The 21,362-nt window shown below is 44.4% G+C and overlaps 2 protein-coding genes across 9 annotated transcripts in view; one reads left to right on the plus strand and one right to left on the minus strand.

Moving 5' to 3' along the window:
- Positions 1–21,362, minus strand: part of LOC135227106 (signal peptide peptidase-like 2B) — a 77,182-nt gene that overhangs the window by 48,852 nt on the left and 6,968 nt on the right. For all 8 annotated transcript variants that reach the window (XM_064267027.1, XM_064266994.1, XM_064266986.1 and 5 more), the window contains 6 exons: positions 14,219–14,338; positions 3,373–3,515; positions 2,898–3,073; positions 1,768–1,864; positions 1,191–1,346; positions 345–459 (listed from right to left, as the gene is read on the minus strand). In XM_064267027.1, the coding sequence (XP_064123097.1) occupies positions 345–459; positions 1,191–1,346; positions 1,768–1,864; positions 2,898–3,073; positions 3,373–3,515; positions 14,219–14,338 (807 nt within the window). The remainder of the gene's footprint in view (positions 1–344; positions 460–1,190; positions 1,347–1,767; positions 1,865–2,897; positions 3,074–3,372; positions 3,516–14,218; positions 14,339–21,362) is intronic.
- On the plus strand, positions 10,910–11,885 carry LOC135195494 (uncharacterized). Its single transcript, XM_064221715.1, has 2 exons — positions 10,910–11,089; positions 11,410–11,885. Exon 2 carries the CDS (start codon positions 11,442–11,444, stop codon positions 11,883–11,885), a length of 444 nt encoding a protein of 147 aa, XP_064077785.1. The 5' UTR covers positions 10,910–11,089; positions 11,410–11,441.

The raw sequence follows: 21,362 nt of genomic DNA on the forward strand, positions 1-21,362 counted from the left end.
TTCAGTGTATACAAATTACTGGCAGTAGTTGATTTTTACATAGATTGAACAAACACATCTTTGCTGCATATCAAAATAGAAGTTGAATATAATTCATCTGGAAAGAATCGCCTTACATGTCAAGATAGAAATTAAAATATGATTCATCAGTGAGGAATCAGGACATTCAAAATATGTTGTCATATCCAGAATATTAACAAAACAACAATAACAAGTCTGAACTGAGATTTCATATAAAACCAATTAGATTGTCTATGCTTAATCAAAGATTTATGATCACATTTACATCAGTAAACAATAGAATATTTAATAATAGACATCAAACACAAGTACAGAATACTTACGGCTGTGATAAGAGGAGTAATAAAGACGAAGAAGATGTCGTAAACTACCAGACCACACAAGAGGATTGTACAGATTTTGAGACTTGGCAGACGAATCACTTTCAAGACGTTGATACTGAAATAAAATTAAGTATTATATTATCAAGTTCTTCATAAACTATTTATTTTCTTATTTGAATACGAATGAATAGCCATACATAGAGCAAAGCAATTCAGCAATATCCTAAAAACATAAGTGACAAAGAATGCTTTATAATATGGGTAATCATTTCAAAATTACATGGCTCAGGAACAAATCTCTTCTTAAAAGTAAAAGGCAATTTATATAGCCTCCATGTAATAAAGCCTACTTGTATTGAAGAACAAAACTTTTAAAATGTTACTCAAGTGTAATTTGCAATATTAACCGAAAAAAAGATGGAAAATCACGGGCATATTAATACGCTACAGATATGGAACAATATATAAACTGAGATTTAAATCAACATTATTGAAATAAGGCTCATTTTCATTTAAAATGGAAGTGGAATGTAAAATTTCGGCCAAAGGCCAAGCGCTGGGACTAATGAGGTTATTCAGCAATGAAAGGGAAATTGAGATTAATAAGGTCTGAAAGGTGTAACAGGAGGAAAACCTTGCAGTTGCACTATGGAACAACTATTAGGAGAGGGTGGAAACTAAGATGGTAGAAGGACACTGTGAAGCGACGTACAATAGGAGGAATGAAAGGTATTGCAGCTAGGGACAGAAGAAACGTTGCCAAGTATCTTACACAATGTCTAACATGCACTATGTGGGGATCACTGATGGCACTGACCCCTATGAGGTAAAACTCATATGCTGTACCTGAATGTTATCCCTAATATATCCTGAAGAATCCATGCCCAGGGTTCCTTCCTCATGACGATCCATGTAATGGACAAACCAAAGGAGAATATCAACAACAAGATCTGTCTGAACTCCAGGGTGCCTCTCACAATGTAAATGTTGAAGTATGGTGTCCTGCAGAAAGAAACAAAATATTAGTCATTACAATTTCAATAACTTCTTGTCTGGTAACTGACCTCTTCTTTTCTCTTCTTTTTGTATTTCTTACTACCTTCTTTTACTTCTTTTGAATGAGCACCATAATATTCTAAGGAACTTGTATTTCAAGTCAATGGCCCAGTGGGCTTATTGCGTAGGAATAGGGTTAATCTTCTGAATAATAATAATAAAACTGTCAAGTTACCATGCTAAAGTACCTGACAGTATCAACTTCACGAAAATAATTTGCAAGTGTTTCCCAATCAACCTCATTTATAAATCTATGCTTTGCATGTAACTGTAAATCAGTGAAAACAGGTTAACTATCACAATATCATCAGCACACTAGTGAAGACTGAATAAAAATCACTGATGACAACAAGGAGAGGCTCCGTACCTGCATGACCCACAGGGGATCTTCGATACGAGAGGCTCCAAGCAGGAAAACATGGCCGCCCCAGATGCAATGCAAAACATGCCCATGATCATATATACTGGAAGGAAAACAAGATGTAATTGTAAATCTTAAATCAAACTTCAGAATTCTTTTTTAAGGTAACCTTCAAGTAAACTTATTTCAATCAAACTAAAGGTGTTCAAAACTTCTTAAAATCCACAAGAATACCAGAAAAAAAAGTGTCTAAACATTTTTCCATTTATGAATGATGAACTTGATTGATGTTGACAATCAAACATACTGAGAATATCAATTACATTACTAATGTGTTCTGAATAAACAATAAGAGGATCATTCCACAACTTTCATAAAAAAATCCTCAACAATAGTAGAATGACAGTCTGTATATAACTTTCCTTTTACTGTTTCAATGACATTAGCAACAACTTTTAAGGCAAAGAAATGAACATTCAAAATGTCTGCTCAATAATATAGACCAGAAAACATTTAATTTTCATTTTCTAGTACTAGGGACCACAAAATATATATTCTTTTTATTAATGAGATTTATTAAGTACACCATTCAGAAGTGAGACCTAAGTTAGTTAAGTATGTCTTAGTTTAACCATACCACTGAGCTGATTAACAGCTCTCCTAGGGCTGGTACGAAGGATTAGATATTTTTACGTGGCTAGGAACCAATTGGTTACCTAGCAACGTGACCTACAGATTATTCTGGAGATCCAAACCACATTAAATCACCAGAAATAAACTCCTCTGATTCCACGTTGGAAGAGCGGGGAACGAACTCTCGCTACCAAATCAGTAGGCGAGAACTCAACCCACTCGTCCAATGAGAAGTCAGACATAACTTTATGGATTACCAAAAGCAGTTACTACTAGGTTAAGGGCCCTCTAGGGTGTACTGCCTAGAGTGTGGGTTGTAAAGCAACTGTAAACAGAATTCAAGGATCTAGGCATTGTTCGTTCTAATTTATTCCCACTGCTTTCACCCCACTTGGCTGTTAAATACACCCTAAACTTATAAAGCTGTAGGGTAAAAGCTAGACCTACACAAAGCTTCCCTTTCACCTTGCTCAGAGCATGACATTGAATTAGTAGCCCCTTACCTAAGTAGTCATAGAGGAAGTACAGGAGTAGCAACATGGTGCACATCATAACAACAAATAGCAGAATGGTCTTTGGAGACAAGTTCATCGAAGTCTCCTCCTGGGGCAGAACAGGTTCCTGAAGATGCTCTCCGCGGCTTTCGTAACTTGCACCACCGCACTGCTCGCTGAGGTACCTACCGGTAATAAAGCAAAAAGAGCTGCAATTAATTGCATTCATAAATGGACCTGCTGCCATTGTATACATGTATTGCATATTTGTCATTCATACTATAGAAAATATTTTTTTAAGACCAAACTGACTGACACTTATAAAACAGCCAAAACTTACGGTACGATAAAAACTATTTCAGATTTATGATTATTTCTTTTGAACTTTTCACATCAAAATAAAATGCTTCAGTTTTTAAGTACCACATATGTGTGTCATTCAAAATACAGACAATATCTTAAGATCAAGACAGCCAAAACTTACAGCCTGTGGCGAACACTGCCTGACCAGAATGCTCCGACTGACACAGAGAAAACGGCCAAAATCCATATGATGATCAAGCTGATGTGAAGGGGAGAATCCTTTGGAGAATACATGCCTGCCGTGGTCACGTTATCTGCAGTTTCCTGTCGAATTGAATTGAAATGATATTGTTATGATACAATAAAGTTTTATTGCATACTTACCTGGCAGGTATATATATAGCTGTATTTTCTGAAGTCCGACAGAATTTAAAAAACTTCCGACACACGCAGTGGTCGGCCAGGTGGTTAGTACCCATTCCCGCCGCTGGGAGGCGGGTATCAGGACCATTCCCATTTTCTATTCATAAATTTTTATTTCCACTGTCCCCTGAGGGGAGGTGGGTGGGTACTTTGAATATATATATATCTGCCAGTTTAAGTATGAACAAACTTTATTGTATCATAACAATATCATTTGCTCATGAACTTACCTGTCATATATATATATATAGTTGAAACCCCACCGTTGGAGGTGGGAAGGGACAGAATAGAAGGATTTTGGGACACAAATGCATGCAGATGATTTACATCTTGGTTCCACCTGTTAGCATAGCCGACTTCGTGATTACTGTCACCCAAGTCTGCTTCTGCTTTACTAGAGTTGCCAGCGAGGTAGAGACCTATAAAGCTGGTGCACTCCAGATGATCTGTCAACAGGGGCGTGACCACAATGTGACTAGACCATATTGACCATACCATGAGGGCTAAGAAGTAAAATATATATATATAATTAATATATATCACCACCTGACCAACCTAGCCAAAGTTAATTGTGTTGTTAAACTAAGGCTTCAGAGTTAAGAAGTCGCCGTTGTCAGCGACTCCACAACTAAATTAAGAGCTCTTCCTAACCATTTTCTACAGGATAGGATGAGTAGTACTTCTTGCCCCCAAGATTGTGTCTGCAGACACGTATGGCCCTAGCGAGCAGCAGATCTCATATGCATCTTCACATCTCGCAGGGAGTGTGAAGTGAACCCAGAGTTGCTTCACTAAAATATGGTACTCAGGATGTTGCTGAGTGCCATGCTCTGTTGAAATGCTTCCGAGGCCGCGCCCTCACCTCGTGAGCATTCAGATAAAAAGATTTCAAATCTTTTTTTTTTTTTTTTTTTTTTTTTTTTTTTTTTGTTGTTTTTTTTTTTTTTTTTTTGAAAGAACTCCTTAACCCTAAAACCAGGGTGTACTTCGATATGGGCAAGTCTGGTCGTTTTCGGAACACTGCAGATTGCTCGACTGACTTCGACTTTCTTGATTTTAAGTAGATAAAACTTGAGAGACCTGACAGGGCACAGGACTCTCTCTGGCTCCTCCCACTAACTTGTGCCATCCTTGCTTCCAAGATCCTGGCCCAAGGACAAAAAGGGTTTCCATTCTTAGGCCATAACGAAAGGCTTAGAGAGCACACCTCCTTGTGTTCTCTAAAGCCAAACTTGTGACGATGGCTTAAAATCTCACTAACCCTCTTTGTCGTATCTAGGGTGGTTAGAAGAAGGCCTTCCTGATCACATACAAGAAGTTAACAGGCAGGAGAGGTTCGAATGCTTTGACATCAAGAACTTCAGACTACGTCTGTACTCAAAGTCAGTGAACGACCAGTTGACCAGTCAGACGAATCAAGGACAGCAAGGCTGTACCCTGAAGACCAAAAGGCACTATTCTTAGCTGAAGGATGAGTGTCTGGACTGCCTGGGCGATTCAATCTAAGCAAACCTTGGGGGTGTATCAACGCAACCCAACGTCGTCCGCAATCAACTTCGTCAATAAGAAACTCAGGACTACTATATGTCGCCTGATCTCGCACGAGTGTCTGACTCCGAGAAAAGGAACAGGGCGAGACAAAAAGTAGATGGTGAGCTAGAATCGAGATTCCACAGACCTCAATGATCGTGAAGGTCTTTGTTGTTTGACAGATGCAAATCTGTCAAACAACATTCTCTGTTGTCTGTTCGCACTGGCAGAATTTTTCAAAACTCTCGGCAAACCGCTAGACCACTGGTAGTTCAGGTGATCTCCCCCACGTTCCCGTGGCGTTGGTACTTGGAACTAGTATTCCCTAGTATTCCCGTTTTCCTCAGATTTTCTCTGAACCCTGTCTCCTGAGGGGAGGAGGGTGGGAATTTAATTATATACCTGCCAGGTAAGTATGCATAAAACTTTATTGTATCATAACAATATCATTTTTATGCATGACACTTACCTGGCAGGTATATATATAGCTGATTGACACATTTGGAGGTGGGTCACAGACAGCAATATCGTCATAATTCAAAAATTAACTAATTTTTTAAATATTTATTAAGTTCCTTACCTGCTAAGGTAGCTGACTTCGTAGGTCCTGCCTCTTAGCCTGCTAAACCTTAGTAGCTCTCAAACTAGGATGTGACCTGTTTGTTGAGAAAGCTAACAACAAGGGTCTGACAACTGGACGTGACCAATTTGTTGACAGGAAACCCTAGCCCTCTATTACCAGGGGCATTCATGCTAGGATAAGTTAGACCACCTGAACCACACACAAAGCTAACGTAACACATTACACTTCACATACTGAAGAGGAAATAACCCTCTCAGACAACCATAAAAAGAACACCACTTAATTAAAATACCTAGCATGTTAGTAATCTATCGAGACGATTCGTACGGACTTTTGCAATCCTGTAACGAACCTCTAGATGATCGTTACATTCTACGCCGTGTTGTTATAATAGGCTCTTTCTCGTAAACTCGAGCAGGGACCGAGAGAAGATACTTCTTAAGATATGAGAGAGCTGTGGAATATCAGAGTTGATGTGGACCACTGGTTCCAAAAACTCGTTTCGAGGACTGGAGGGACGACCGAATTGCATTTACTTCTTTCAGATTAAGATCCAGGACATCTGAAACACTATCCAGATGTCCGGCACCTCCTTTCTATCATGACGCACTGAGAGATGTTCAGAATAATTCCTAGATCTTGAATAATATTTCAGTTTCCCGGTAGTAAAAAACTGTGGTCTGAATTGCAGTCTATTCGGGGAAAGGCAAACTTCTTCAGGAAGGAAATGGTCCCCAGCAAGCTCATCCATTCCCTCCCCGAGTATGCTTACTTCCCTATAAGGCTGCGCTTTGCCTAAGCAGGAGAGCATATAAAAGTGCAATGTTGCGGTAGACTCGTAGTTCTATACCGTGCGGTAACGAGCACCGAAAGGATTAAGAGATAAACTCTGTTGACATAGTAAGGCAAAACTAATGCAACGTTTATTCATTCACGTAAGAAATCCCCTCAATCTTAGGTCAAAGTCCGTGATTGTAGGACAGAGATACAGTTAGTCAGTCAATCCCGCAGGAGAGACGTAACCGCCAGCACAGAGATACGGTTAGTCAGTCAACCCCGCAGGAGAGAGAGACGTAACCTAGCGCGGATGACCCGCACGATCTGTTTTACTGGCTCGGTTGGAAGTTTGGAACTTGGACAGTCAGACACAGCAGCAGCCAGCAGCTTACGAACGTCGTCTCTTAACTTTATGTCTGGGTTGCCAGCTACCCTATTCTACGAAGAAACAGGTCCGTTATTTTTGAACAAAAAGAGACTCTCAAGCTGGTATATTTAGCGAAACAGAAAACGCTAAATATATAGATGCGTTTGTGTCGTCAGAACACTACCATACAACGGTAAAAGATAAATCGGAAACTCCTGGAAGGCTGCAGGGAGTGACGATTAAATGTCCTTAAAATAGTAGACAATAGACCTCTCGGTTGCCATCCGAAGAGGTAACTACAGCAAGCGTGTATGACTTGAAAACCAACCAGTAGTAAAATAACGCAAGGCCAAAAAAAAAAAAAAATTTTATTATATCACAATAAAGTTTGTTCATACTTACCTGGCAGACATATATATAGCTGAATTCGGAAATACAGCTACATACATATCGACAGGCAAGTTTCATGAACAAAACTTAGAGAATCGAAGCAGACAGCTCAAGCTTCTTAAGATACTGGACATAAGCGTTCATTGACGTAGTCTACCAGTCTATTTCTTGTACGAGTCTGCGAATGAGGAAGGAGAGCTCTTCCGAACCTTGTCCTTATTCGCTTACGCAATATCAAGTTAATGAGATGTTTGTCAATGAGAACTAACCCATTAACGGTACAGAGAGATATTTTGTCAATGAGGGAGACCCACTTACTTGACAAAACGATAGATATTGTCAATGGGGGAAAGTCACTGAATTGACAAAACGTAATCCAGGAAGTCGAGCCTTTTATTTTTCGATTCCCGTCTCAAACAAGGAAGGGACAAGAATCCTGTTAAGAGACTGGGCTTACGGTAGGTAGAACGACGATGCTCAATCGGCATGGAAGTCTCGACTAGAAACTAACAAAATCTTATCATCTGAAAAACCCTTTCAGATGGTCTAAAAAGCTTTAAATTTATTGGCAGTATGGCAAAGGAAGTCCTGTCTTGCGCTTTCCTGAAGAGCGTCCTTTTGATGAGTGCCTTTGCAAGAATCCTACTGAACGTTGCCGAAAATCCTGACGTTCAGGACGTCGAGCCTTTACATAACCCGTAACTGTCTTATCTCAAAGTCTTGACTGAGGTAGAGAAAAACGAGATCTTCCCTTGAGCTTTCCTTAACTCCATCCACCTTTGCGAAAAGCAATATAAATATTGACAGAGACCTCTTGAATTCACGAAACCCGAGGTCTTGGTGGGTTTCGAAGACGAAGTTCTGTTCACTTTCTTGAGGCTCAAATCTTAAACAAGAGCTTGAAGAGTTCAACAGAAACATTCTGGTGCGCGCGGCGCCACTGGCGACGCGGGCATCCTGGTGCGCGCTCGGCGTCCACTGGCGAGGACGCTCGGCATCCTGGTGGCGCGCCGTCCGGCGTCCACTTGGCTAGGAACGCTCGGCGTCCTGTGCGCGCTCGGCGTCCACTGGCGAGGACGCTCGCATCCGAGCGTCCTGTTCAAGCCGATCGTCCAAATAAGCGTGCAGAAAAGCGTCACGCTCCTGACAGGCGTCAAAACAAGCGAGAGCAACTGCCTTCTTTTTCCTATTTCTTGGTGGAAAGAAGTACACGTGATCAGGCAACTTTCGCCTTCTTACTTCTCACTGAAACACATAACGAGGGAGAAGGGACGTGAAGCGTCCTCTTCTATAAAGCTTCTTAGAGGGTGCTGAGTCCTTCCTAGAGCTCCAACCCTTGTGCGGGGAGGACGCCTCGGAGGACGAGAAGCAATCCTTCAGGATTCGTGCATGTGCACGCACTTTGGCAGTCTGGGGATTTTCATCAGAAACTGCCGAAGGCACGCCAGATCGGTGGGGTTCCCTGTAACCCTCCTTCGGCTTTCGACATGCCCTCTCCCTTGGTTCTGGGAGTTCGACAGAGGTCTAGACCTAGAGGCGTTATAAGGCCGATCTGACGCACCCTCCACTACACAAGGGGCACTGTCACTGCACTTAGCCACTTCACTATTGCTCTCTAAAGCAAGCACTTTCGATTCTAAGTTACGAATCGAAATAGTATAAGAGAAAGGGCAATAACCTCTACAGACACTGTTTTAGGGCCCGAAGGCAACATTACAGGGTTAGGCGTAACAAAAACAGAAGTAGAACTCTTCACAACAATGAAGGAGAGCGATCACCTCTCGCAGACATAGTCATAACCCGTAGGCCATACTACAGCGTTAGGCAAAATAAAGTCTACCGGAAGGTTAGCAGTATCACTACCCTGACTTTCGTAATTGATTAATTGCGTACATACTACAAACAAACTTTTTCCTTACGGAATTAGACACGTTTACTGATTAATTGCGTACATACGAATCATACTTTTTCCTTACGGAAATAGACATGTTTACTGATTAATTGCGCCCCCCAAGTGCGGAACTACCGAAGCTTTCGGTAGCCACACCTATCTTTGCAGACAACACCCACCCTCTGAAACTAGCCTAACTAGATTCAGATATCTTATGCAAAAATGAATCAAATTCAAATCAATTTAAGATAGCGTATGCCTAGCCACAAATCCAAGTAAATAAATTAAAAGACAATTAGGATACTTAGCGGCAAATGAAGTTTCCAAAATCCTAAGCCGGAGGTACTGAAAACAGGTGTTTTCAGTACCGGCGACAGAAAATTTATGAATAGAAAATGGGAATGGTTCCTGATACCCGCCTCCCAGCGGCGGGAATGGGTACTAACCACCTGGCCGACCACTGCGTGTGTCGGAAGTTTTTTAAATTCTGTCGGACTTCAGAAAATACAGCTATATATATACCTGCCAGGTAAGTGTCATGCATAAAATATGGAATTTAGGCCATGGTCAAGCACTGAGACCCATGAGCCCATTCAGCGCTGAAACGGAAACTGACAAAAAAAGGGTTGATAGGTGTAACAGGAGGAAAACCTCAACCTCGCAGTTGCACTATGAAGCAATTGTTAGGAGAGGGTGGAAGAAAGAGAACATGAAAGGAAGTGCAGTAAAAGGAATAAAAGGGGTTAGGCTAGGGGCCGAAGGGACGCTGCAAAGAACCTTACGTAATGCCTACAGTGCACCACATGATGTACAGTGATGGCACTATCCCCCTACGGAGGCAGTTTCCTGTTGATATACGTACATTGCAATATGAATTTTACAGAGAATATTAATGAAAATACAGTATATAGTTTTAAGCTGTAGTTATCAATGAAATGTACTTCAAAGCCAAAATCAATATGGAACTTGAAAACAAAACTGCCTGTATGATTCCAAAATCCCATTTGGATTATTAACCCTTTAATGACCAGAGATCCCGTTTTGGGATCTTTAAAACAGCTACTTTCGGGTAGTCGTGGTGAACAAGTTTGAGCTTGTATGAAATTGACGCTTTGGCAACTCATAGCTACACTCCTCTGCTCTTTGAATCAACCAATCAGAAGCCGCCAGGCCCTCGCACAAAAGCTGGAGGGCCTTCGATAGACACCGCAGTCGTGCGCAAGTTGGAAAACAGTGAAGACGTGCCGCAGTAACCTCCAAGTTTCCCCCCCCTCCGAACTTCGTAATCATGGTAAGCACACAGTGACTGTGGGATAGTGAAGCCTAGTGATATACTTACCTTTTGATGTTGGTTTGAAGGGCTGTAGTGTTACTGACGTGTTGGAGTGAACAAAAAAAAAAAACAAAAAAGTTATAGATTCCCTTGTGCGCGGGATACTTCGGTCGTTCTTAGGCGGACCACGCTCATCCCATGAGGGATGTATCGGACCGTAACGGTTACAACGGCCAGTAGAATACGACGTCAAGTAATTTTTTTTAGTGCTTGTTTTAGACATTTGTGAATAATTTTAACAATATTTCTAGATATAATAGTGATGATTTATAGATGTTAGGCTCATGTGCATATAAATTATTACCTTACAAGGGATTGAATGATAGGTTTTTGTTAGGGAAAGTTAAATTTTTCTTTCATTACATGATTTTAAAGTTTTTTTATTTTTTTTATTTTTGCAGTTTCAAAGCAGTATGTTTTTATGGGCAACGCAATGCTGCATTGGAGACTCAGGAACGTGTACCATGGGTAGCCCCTGACGACGCTGAAGGAAGTGATGTCGACGTGAGCCCTTTGGACATTGACAGTGATGATGACGACCCTACCTACGTTCCTGACGAAGGCCTTACTCAGGACGATGCCTTTGACCCTCCTAACTCTAGAGGTTAGTATGAGACATCCTTAGAGAGAGAGAGAGAGAGAGAGAGAGAGAGAGAGAGGAGAGAGAAGAGAGATAGAGAGAGAGAGAGAGAGAGAGTGAGATGTGTTGTAAACATTGTATTTAAAAGTCTCGTTGTTATAATGGTATTTAAATTTGTTGCCCTTTAAATGGTTTGTAAAACATTGGGTATTTTAAAAACTTATTTGTTTACTTGCATACTCACTGACATACACGTGCACACACATGCATACTCACTTGCCATACACATGCATCACACACACACATTTACTGTTTTTACTAATGTTACTTTATTCTTGTTTCAGCTCGCAAGGTCAATGTTGTTGTCCCTCAAGCGATGCCTATGGAAGAGGAAGGTGAGCCTAACCCTAAGAGGTCTCGTGCTGATGAATGGAAGAAGGAAGACATTGATATCCGTGCCCTGCCCAACTTCATTCATCAGAAGCCTGACTATTTGAGGGAACCTTATGAATATTTCTCCCAGTTCTTCACAACTGAATTGAGGGAACACATTGTGTATCAATCCAACCTGTACTCAAGACAGAAGGATGTAGGCAGCAACTTCCACATGTCAGAAGAGGATCTCATGGTTTTCCTTGGCCTCATCGTGTACATGGGCCTGGTTCCTCTCCCTAGCATAGTTGACTTCTGGGCCGTGAAGACCAGGATTCCTCAAGTTGCAGACTTCATGTCCAGGAACGCTTCAAGGCAATTCGATCTTCCCTTCACTTCAGCGACAATGACCAGGCAGTTGCATCCCAAGATCGGTTCTTCAAGGTGAGAGTCCCCTTCACCAAGGTCACCAGAGAGTTCCTGAAAGTTCCTGAGACTCCTATCCACTCCATTGATGAAGTGATGGTCGCCTATAAGGGCACAAGGGCTGGTAACCTTCGCCAGTATGTCGCAAAGAAGCCTGACAAGTGGGGCTTCAGTTGTTCTGCCGCTCCAGTGTGGATGGGTTTGTGCATGATATTCTCATGTACCAAGGGGAGACAACCTTTGTGAGCCAACCATACTATGCTATCTGAAGAGGAGCAAAGCCATGTCTGTAACTTCCAAGTTTGTTGTCGCCTTAGTGAATACCATCAAGGACCCCAGAAACTCAGCAGTGTATGCAGACAACTACTTCACAAGTATAGGGTTGGCCAAGTACCTGAGATCACAGTATGGATGCCGGTATGTGGGCACTGCCAGGGAAAACCGAGTTGGTCATCCTCCCTGACGTCTGTGAAGGAGATGAACAAGAAAGCGACACAAAGGGGGACACTGGACTATGTCTCTTCTGATGGCATCCTTGTTGCAAGATGGAAGGACAACAGCGTTGTGACAATCTTGTCCTCTGATGTTGGTGTGGAGCCCATGGGAACAGTGGAGCGGTACGAAACAGGGCAGCCAAAAAGAAGGTTCCCATTCCTTGACAATCTGTCATCCAGAGGTGTAACAACAACCGCATGGGGGGCATTGACAAGAGTGACATGTTGACACCTGTACAGGACCCCCTTCAAAGCAAAGAGGTACTACATGAGGCTCTTTGCTTACCTCCTTGACTTGATCATCTGCAACGCCTGGATTTTGTACAAGAGGGATTGCCTGGCTTTGCAGGAAAACCCCAAGCCGCTCAAGGACTTCCATCTGGATATCTCCAATTGGCTCAGAAGCTTCAAGTCGTCAACCTTCAGAATAACCAGGAATTCTCTTGGCACCAGAGATTTTGCTTTGCCAAGAAGGGGCCAAACGGGCAGTTGTGCCAAGTATTGAGACACGCCAGAATGCCACTGCCCTACACAGGCCAAAGCATGATCTCCATGAGGCAGGACCGTTGCCAAGTTCTGTTTCGGTGCAGGCCACATCCACAGATCCCGCTGGATGTGTGAGGATTGCAAGGTGGCCCTCTGCCTTACTGAAGAAAGGAATTGTTTTGCTTTGTTCCATAAGATTTCGAAATAAGTTGTTTGTTATGAGAGTTGTTTATAGTGTTTTGTCTATTTTTATACTATTTTTGTATTATTTTTTTTACAGTGTTTTGTGTATTTATATACTATTTTTGTATTCGAGTTTTTTATAGTGTTTTCTGTATTTTTATACTATTTTTGTATTTATTGTATACTTATTTTTTTTATTGATTAATTAAATTGTAAAGCCATATATGTGTTTCTATTATACATTGTGGAACAAAAAAAAAGTGATTCATCAATAATAATCATATGTTTTGTGGGCGAATCAACATTATTTATAAACTTGAAAAAGTTGCCCGCACGGCCCAATAGATCCCATACGGGATGAGCGTGGTCCGCCTAAGGTCGCCCGAGGCTCCCATACGGGATACTTCATTGCATGTAATTATTTCGCTTACTTTGGAAATTTTGTAAAGTGCACAGGAGTAAAAAGGTCTTGTATTTACTCATACTATAACATACTAAAAGGATTTTTTAATATTTCCCATAAAACCCAGGGTGGACTTTAAAGGGTTAAACATAACTTTCCACCATTATAAACACAAAATCTTTCGCTAACGTGAGACTTACGGCTAATATGAGGAAAAGTGGAGAGAAGGGTTTTAATTTTTACACCTCTAATTAAAAGAGATAGTGAAGTATAATAAAATCTAGCAGCATTGTAAAATAAACTACCCGATCAGAACTCTAATATAAACCAATCTGAGAGAGAGAGAGAGAGAGAGAGAGAGAGAGAGAGAGAGAGAGAGAGAGAGAGAGAGAGAGAGAGAGAGAGGGAGAGAGAGAGAGAGAGAGAGAGAGAGAGAGAGAGAGAAATACTATACTCAAAAGAAAGTATAGTACTCATTACCAAACACCAAAATGTACCTATCTAAAATAAAGGAGCACACAATTGTAGTTTAGTATTGTACCTGTAGAGTAAAAGCTATCCTTACTACTGTAATATTTCTTTACACAAATTGCTTCAAAAACAATTTGACTGTTATGTTAAACTTCATAAATTAGCAGCTGCAAAAGTTTAAATTTTTCTCACACAAACAATAAAACATAAAATAGTAAACTGACAGAAAACATACACATCAAAATATCCTATGAAGTTGAGGTCTTACCTATTAAGCATAATCTAAATGCGGCAAGAACAGTAAGTAGTCATACTCACCATTATCTTGGCATAACTGGAGTTATCAATAAATCCAAGGGTAAAATTGTAGTTCAAGTCCTCTTGTTCTGGCAGATTTAACTTGGATTCGACGATAAGCGTTCCAGCACCTCCGTGTTTCTGAAATGATCATCAAAAATGAACTCCATAACTCAGCACTAGAGTAGCAATGCATAAAATCATTTAAGACACCACCCTACTTACAAGCATTACAAAATGGGATCGCAAATAAAAATTGTGCTCAAAGCGTAGAGTACTGTATGTACAGTCTACGTAAAATGTTTTAGGATGAAAAAAAAAACATAGTACTGTATTGATTTCATATTACAATGTACTTACATAGGCAAAAAGAGTACAGTAACCAAGTTACAGTTGGCCGTCCAGAACATAACTTGTTTGTGGGGTGGTGCCTGCATTACCAGATTATTCTTCAAATTGAAAAACCAAAAGTACCATTAACTTTTGGCAAGACATGAACGCAAACAACATGCAAGAGACAAATAACATACAATACTTACTTTTACAAATGTTAAACATTACCATCATAAAAAACTGAATGAAAATTATCAAAAGTATGGTAGTTTAACATCCTGACCTCCACCTTCAATTGCAATTTACGCTCTAATGACTGCCAGGATTGTTCAACATTTTTGTTGACTGAATGAAGTATTGTCATAACTGTTCCCTCATGTTTGTGTAGACTGAATGTGGTAAACGAAGAAAAGGGGAGGGGAGGTATTATTAAAAAGGATTAGTTTATCCAGACCTCTGGACCTAATAACAGCTCTTCTTGGGCTGAGGGGGGTGGGGGGTGTGGGGTGGGAGGTTGGACACTTTGTATAAAATAGAATATACAATTTAGGCCAAAGGCCAAACGCTGGGAACTATAACATTATTCAGTGCAGAAAGGAAAACTGAGAGTAAAAGATTGAAAGGGTGTAACAGGAGGATAACCTCACAGTTGCAATATGAAACAATTCTTAGAAGAGGATAGAAAGTGAGATGGAAGAAAGAGAATATGAATGAAGGTATAGTAAAAGAATGAAGGTATAGTAAAAAGAATGAAAAGGGTAGCAGCTAAGGGCCAAAGGGACAATTCAAAGAACCTTAAGTAATACCTACAGTGCACCGGGCGTGAGGTGCACCGACGGCACTAACCCCACCTTGTATACAGTTGATGGGCTTGCATGAAAAAATATCAACAATAAAACATAAAGTGTACATACTCAATCTGAGGATGTTTCAAGTCAAAGAGTTCAATACTGACTTAACACATTAAACTAAATGCACTGAATATGGTTATGCCATTAAAGATAAGTATTTTACTAAATTAAAATGATCTAATCTATGTACAGGCAGTCTCCGGGTTACGACGGGTTCGCCTTACGACGTTCCGAGGTTAAGGCGCTTCTCAATTATATTCATCAGACATTATTTCCAGGGGTACGACACCTACAACGCTGATCTGGCAGATGAAATATGACACCAAAAATGCAAAATAATCAATATTTGAAGGCTTCTTTTGATGAAAAATGCAATAAGAATGCAATTTACATAGTTTTCAATGCACCCAAAGCATTAAAAGTAAGGTTTTCTTAGGATTTTTGACGATGTTACGGCTTACGACGATTTTCGGCTTACGATGCGTCTCAAGAACGGAACCCCCGTCGTAACCCGGGGACTGCCTGTATACTCAAATCATTAAAAGGATCCTAAACTATCTTAAATCAAATCTATCACATAGAATAATTTTCCATCATAATGCTACATAGCATTGAACCATGAAAATGTATTGCCAAAATAAATATCAAACTAAGTATATTCTAGAAGAAGTGGGAAGTGAAAGCACATCAGGGCAAACTGACTCAGTTGAAATGACAATTTGTCGAAAATTGCATTTTTCCTAACTATACAAACCTGAGGTCCTTTTAACAATAGGAAGGTAACTAGCGGCAGCTGGACGGTCGTAAGCTTCGAACAAGGGAGAACGGTAGTTAACTGCTTGTCCGGTCGTGCGCGCGCCGCGCGCCCGCGGGCGGTGAAGAATCACTTTTGCTTTAGGCCCATGCAAAAAGTTGCAGAGTAGGGGTGGTATGAGGTGGGACTATATGTAAAGGACCTCAGGTTTGTATAGTTAGGAAAAATGCAATTTCGACAAATTGTCATTTGTTCCGATAGTAATACAAACCTCGGTCCTTTAACAATAGGAAGACTCACTTCTTGGTGGGTGGAATCTGAGTCTTTTGGTGAACAGACTGGTGTTCGTCCAACCTTGAATGCCTCCCTGGTCGTAAGAGCAAGGGAGGGAATGCCAAACCTCTGTCCGATTGATCGGGGTGTTGCACCGCAGATCAATGGTCAGACCTCTGAGCCAAGTACTAAGAGAGAGGCAAGCGTATCTCTTCGTACCAGCATTGCAAGAACTTGTTCCTGTACAGGAGCCAACATAAAGTTTTATGGGTTTGTCTCAAGTAGGATCACTCCACTTCCTTGGTTGTGGAGGGAGTGGAGGATATTTGCTTCTATCCCTAACTAAAGGGATAGATTGGGGCTCGGTTGAGTAGCTTACCTGCATCGGATTCCTTTCCAGCATGGTGACGACCGTGACCCTCTGCCCACAGGTAGAGAGAGAGAAAGATGGAGAAGAGAAGCCCAGTCGCACTCTCATTCACCATTCATTCCTACAGTCACACCAGGAATCGATGCTGTTCTGCCTGCTCGGGTGCTGGGTAAGCTTACACAACGTGTTGAGCAGCCACCACAGGTCCCAAGGAAAAGTATCCAAGGACTTGTGGGCAATATCCCGAAGGTAGAAGGACGTGAAGGTAGTCTGGTTGGCCGAGACACCTGCCTTCAGGACCTGCGCCACGGAGAAGTTCTTGCGGAACGCCAAAGAGGGTCCAATACCTCTGACTTCGTGGGCTCTCGGTCGGAGCGTACGGATGTCGTCACCTCCATCAGCCTCGTGAGCTCTCCTGATCACCTCACGTAGCCAGAAAGAAAGCGTGTCTTGGATACTTCTTCTTGGTAACCCCTAGTGCTAACGAAGAGGCGTCGACACTCAGGCCTGAGTGTCGAGTTTTCTTCAGATAGCGCCGTAGCGCCCTCACAGGACAAAGCAGCATACTCATCCGTATCGTTGTCGGTGAAATCCATTAGGGAGGGGATTGTGAAAGACTCGAACCTGTCGTCAGGGATCGACGGATTCTGAGTCTTAGCTACGAAATTCGGGACGAAATCAAGCGTCACAGATCCCCAGCCCCTGGAATGTTTACATTGAAGGACAGACCATGAAGTTCCCCTACTCTCTTCGCCGATGCCAGGGCCAGCAAGAAGAGGGTCTTGAGGGTCAGATCCCTGTCTGACGACTCTCGGAGTGGCTCGAATGGGGTCTTCGAGTCAAACTCCTAAGGACGAGAGTCACATCCACACTCAGGTGGCCTGAGCTCCTGGGTGGGCAAGACCTTTCGAAGCTCCTCATTAGCAAGGAGATCTCGAACGAGTTCGAGATGTCCAGTCCCCTCAGTTTCAGGACGAGTGCCAGTGCAGCTCTATATCCTTTAACTGTGGGTACTGAGAGGAGCTTCTCTCGGCGAAGAAATACGAGGAAATCCGCTACCTGCTGAAGAGTGGCTCTGAGAGGAGATAGACCCCGTCTACGACACCAACCACAGAAGACGGCCCACTTCCCCTGGTACACAGCTGCAGAGGACTGTCCTGACGTGTCCAGCCATCTCTGTTGCTGCGCTGCGAGAAAAAGCCTCTCGTTCGCAAGAGATGGTGGATAACAGCCAGCCGTGAAGTTGTAGGGACTGGACTGCTCGGTGGGACCGCTCTACGTGTGGCGGGCCTGGGCCTAGAAGGTTGTGCCAGTGGGGGCATTCTCTCTCGGTTCTTCTGCAAGAAGAGCCAGCAGGTCCGGATACCAAACGGCTTGAGGTCGTTTGGGAGCCACCAGGATCATCCTGAGATTGGGAGTGACCAGCGCTCGGCTGATCACTTTCCGAATCAGACAAAAGGGAGGAAAGGCGTAAACGAGAGGTTGTCCCAGGGGTTGTGTTTGAAGAGCGTCCTCTGCAGCTGCCCATGGTCCGGCACGGCTGAGCAAAAAAACTTGAAGTTTTTTGTTGTGCCGGGTGGCGAACAGGTCTATGACTGGACGCCCCCACAGGTTGAAGAGCCTTTCCGCCACTTCTGGTGTAGGACCACTCGGTCCTATTACCTGATCCCGACGGCTGAGCTTGTCCGCTACTACATTCCTCTTGCCTGGAATGTAGCGTGCTGACAGCTCTATCGAATGAGCCGTGGCCCACTCGTGCACCTGCACCGTCAACTGGTGTAGCGGGAGAGACACTAGGCCCCCCTGCTTGTTGACGTATGCCACTACCGTGGTTTGGGTGTTGTCGCACATCAACACCACTGAGTGTCCCATCAAGCGGTCTTGGAACTCTTGGAGAGCGTAAAACGCCGCCTTGAGTTCCAGGACATTGATGTGAAGGTGCTTGTCGTGATGGTCCCCCACACACCTGCAGCCAGCAACTCCTCCAGGTGTGCGCCCCATCCCTCGGTCGATGCGTCTGAAAACAGCAGGCATCTCCGGGGGGGCCGGGGGGGGGGAGTGCGTAGGGGCACTCCTCTTAAGAGGTTCCTGTCGTCGAGCCACCAGGCTAGGTCCTGCCTCACCTTCTCCGTGATGGACACGGGGAAGTAAGGTGGATCCTTACCTGTGACCCAACTCTCCCTTAGTCCTCCACTGGAGAGACCGCAGGTGAAGACGTCCGTGAGGAACTAACTTCTCGAGTGACGACAGGTGGCCAGATCACGACTTGCCATTGCTGAGCTGCCTGTTCCTGCCGAGACAGGAACCGGCCGGCTGCCTCCCTGAAATTTGCTGATCCTCTAAGTCTGCGGGGCGGACTTGAGCTGCTACCGTATCGATCAGCATACCCAGGTACTTCATCTTCTGCTTGGGTTTCGAGATCGGACTTCTCGTAGTTTATCACGATCCCCAGATCGCGACAAAACTTTAGAAGTCGATCCCTGTCCTGCAGCAACTGCGAGCGGGAGCTCGCCAGGACCAGCCAATCGTCGAGATACCTCAGAAGACGTATCCCGTGCGAATGGGCCCAAGCAGACACCAGCGTGAACATCTCGTGAACACCTGTGGGGCGGTTGAGAGACCGAAGCAGAGTGCCCTGAATTGGTACACCGTCCCGTCGAAGATGAAGCGGAGGTACTTTCTGGAGGACTGATGGATGGGTATTTGGAAATACGCATCCTTTCAGGTCCACTGAAAGCATGAAGTCGTTCTCCCTGATGGAGTCCAGCACGGAACGTGCCGTCTCCATCTTGAACCGAGTCTGGCGAACAAATCGGTTCAGGGGAGAGAGATCTATCACCGGGCGCCAGCCCCCGATGCCTTTTCCACTAAGAAAAGGCGGCTGTAAAAGCCCTGTGACCGATCCACTACGACTTCTACAGCTCGTTTGGTCAGCATGGTCTTGATCTCCTGCCGAAGAGCGTCGTCCTTTGAGGATCCCAGAACATAGTCTGCAGATGGACCGGGTTGAGGTGAGGGGTGGCCGAAGATTCGAAGGGTAGTAGATATCCCTCCCGAAGGACGTCTACTATCCAGGTCTCGGCACCGTAGCGCTGCCAAGTTGCCCAATGGCTCGCAGGCCACACCCCCCCACTTCCGGCAGCTGTGAGGGGGGGAACGCCGTCCCTAGCGTTTCCCACCTCGCTCGACTTCTTCCCAGCACCCCTCCTCGGGGAAAGGAGGGCTGGGAGGAGGGCTGGTTACGGCCTCCTTTACTAGAAGTTGAAGCAGGAAGAGTCTTTCCTCGGGGCTTCGATGGAGCAGCCGTCTTAGCAGCCGAGGAAGCGCTAGCTAAACTCTTAGGCTTAGCCGCAGATGTACGAGGTTGCCCAGAAACCTTCGTAACTGCCTGGTGAACCAGACGGTCACTGTCATCAGTGCGCGTCTCTTTCCACCGCAGCGTCCACCATCTCTCCGGGAAAGAGAGCGGAGGAACTCTTCATTGGTCCGTTACGTAGTCCATTTACCGCTTCACGCCCGGCCCCTTGGCTACTCGTGTAAGGACAGCGTCCCTACGACGGAGAACCAAGTTGGCCCACAGGTTTGCCGTCTGATGGGCGAGGTAGGAGATGGCTCTACCTCCAGACTGGCACAGTCTCCTGAAGTCGGGGTCGTCTTCGAGGGCAGCGCCCCCGGCGTCGGCCGCGACCTTGGATACTGTGAGGGACCACAGATCCAACCAAGAGACTGCCTGGAAAGCTGCCATAGCGGTAGCTTCCAGCCCAGTGCCTCCTGCTGCGAGAACCATAGGTTCTCTGACAGGAGCTGCTGCAGGGACACACCTGGAGTTAGCCTAGCTAGCTCCGGGTTAACCTGTTTTGGGCGGGATTGGATCTACTGATGGCACGTAGAACTTCCGCTGTCGCTGCAGAGGAGGAGGAAAGTAGCTTGGAAGACCGTCCTGACTTAAGTGAGTCCTCCCGTCCTGAGACGAAATACTCCACCTGGTCAAGGACTGAGTCTGCAAGCTCCGATCGCGGCAGTCCCACCGTCAATTTGGGTTCCCTCTTCGGGCCCCAAAAATGACTCGAGCCGGGACGTGGGCTCAGATGGTGGTAGCGGCGATCCTTCCCCCAGGTCGTTGTGCTGACGAATCAGCGCTAATAACCTGGGCAAAAGTTCCTCTGGATCTCAGGAGTTACAGCGTCCTGAGGAGTAGGACCGTCCAGTCCCTCCAACAGGAGCAGCTCTCGAGACCCTCCTCCTTCAGAAGGAGGAACAGCAACAGACCCTGACGGTCGCCTCCAACCACTTGCGCGTACGACCTGGCTGGTCCTACAACCATGCCTGGTTCGTGCGGCGTCGTGGCGGGATCGTGAGCGGCGCACCTCTCACGATCACTCCTGGGTACCTCGCTCTTCCGGTGTAGCCCGAGGAAGTTGAAGGTATAGGATAGACAGACCTGACGCTCCCCCCCCCCCGTTCGCTGGCAGGACCAGCGTACGTGGGGGGCTGCAGCCGATCACCAACCCGCGGTGGGGATCGTACTGCAGGCCTGGTCGTGCCGCTCACCTTGTGGCGAGCGGCTCGACTGAGCACGTCGAC

This window comes from Macrobrachium nipponense, chromosome 20, assembly GCF_015104395.2.
Source record: "Macrobrachium nipponense isolate FS-2020 chromosome 20, ASM1510439v2, whole genome shotgun sequence".
Classification (NCBI taxonomy): Eukaryota; Metazoa; Arthropoda; class Malacostraca; order Decapoda; family Palaemonidae; genus Macrobrachium; species Macrobrachium nipponense.

Excerpts from the sequence above, each read along its gene's own strand:
- LOC135195494 (XM_064221715.1), top strand. The coding sequence starts at position 11,442 with ATGCCTATGGAAGAGGAAGGTGAGCCTAACCCTAAGAGGTCTCGTGCT.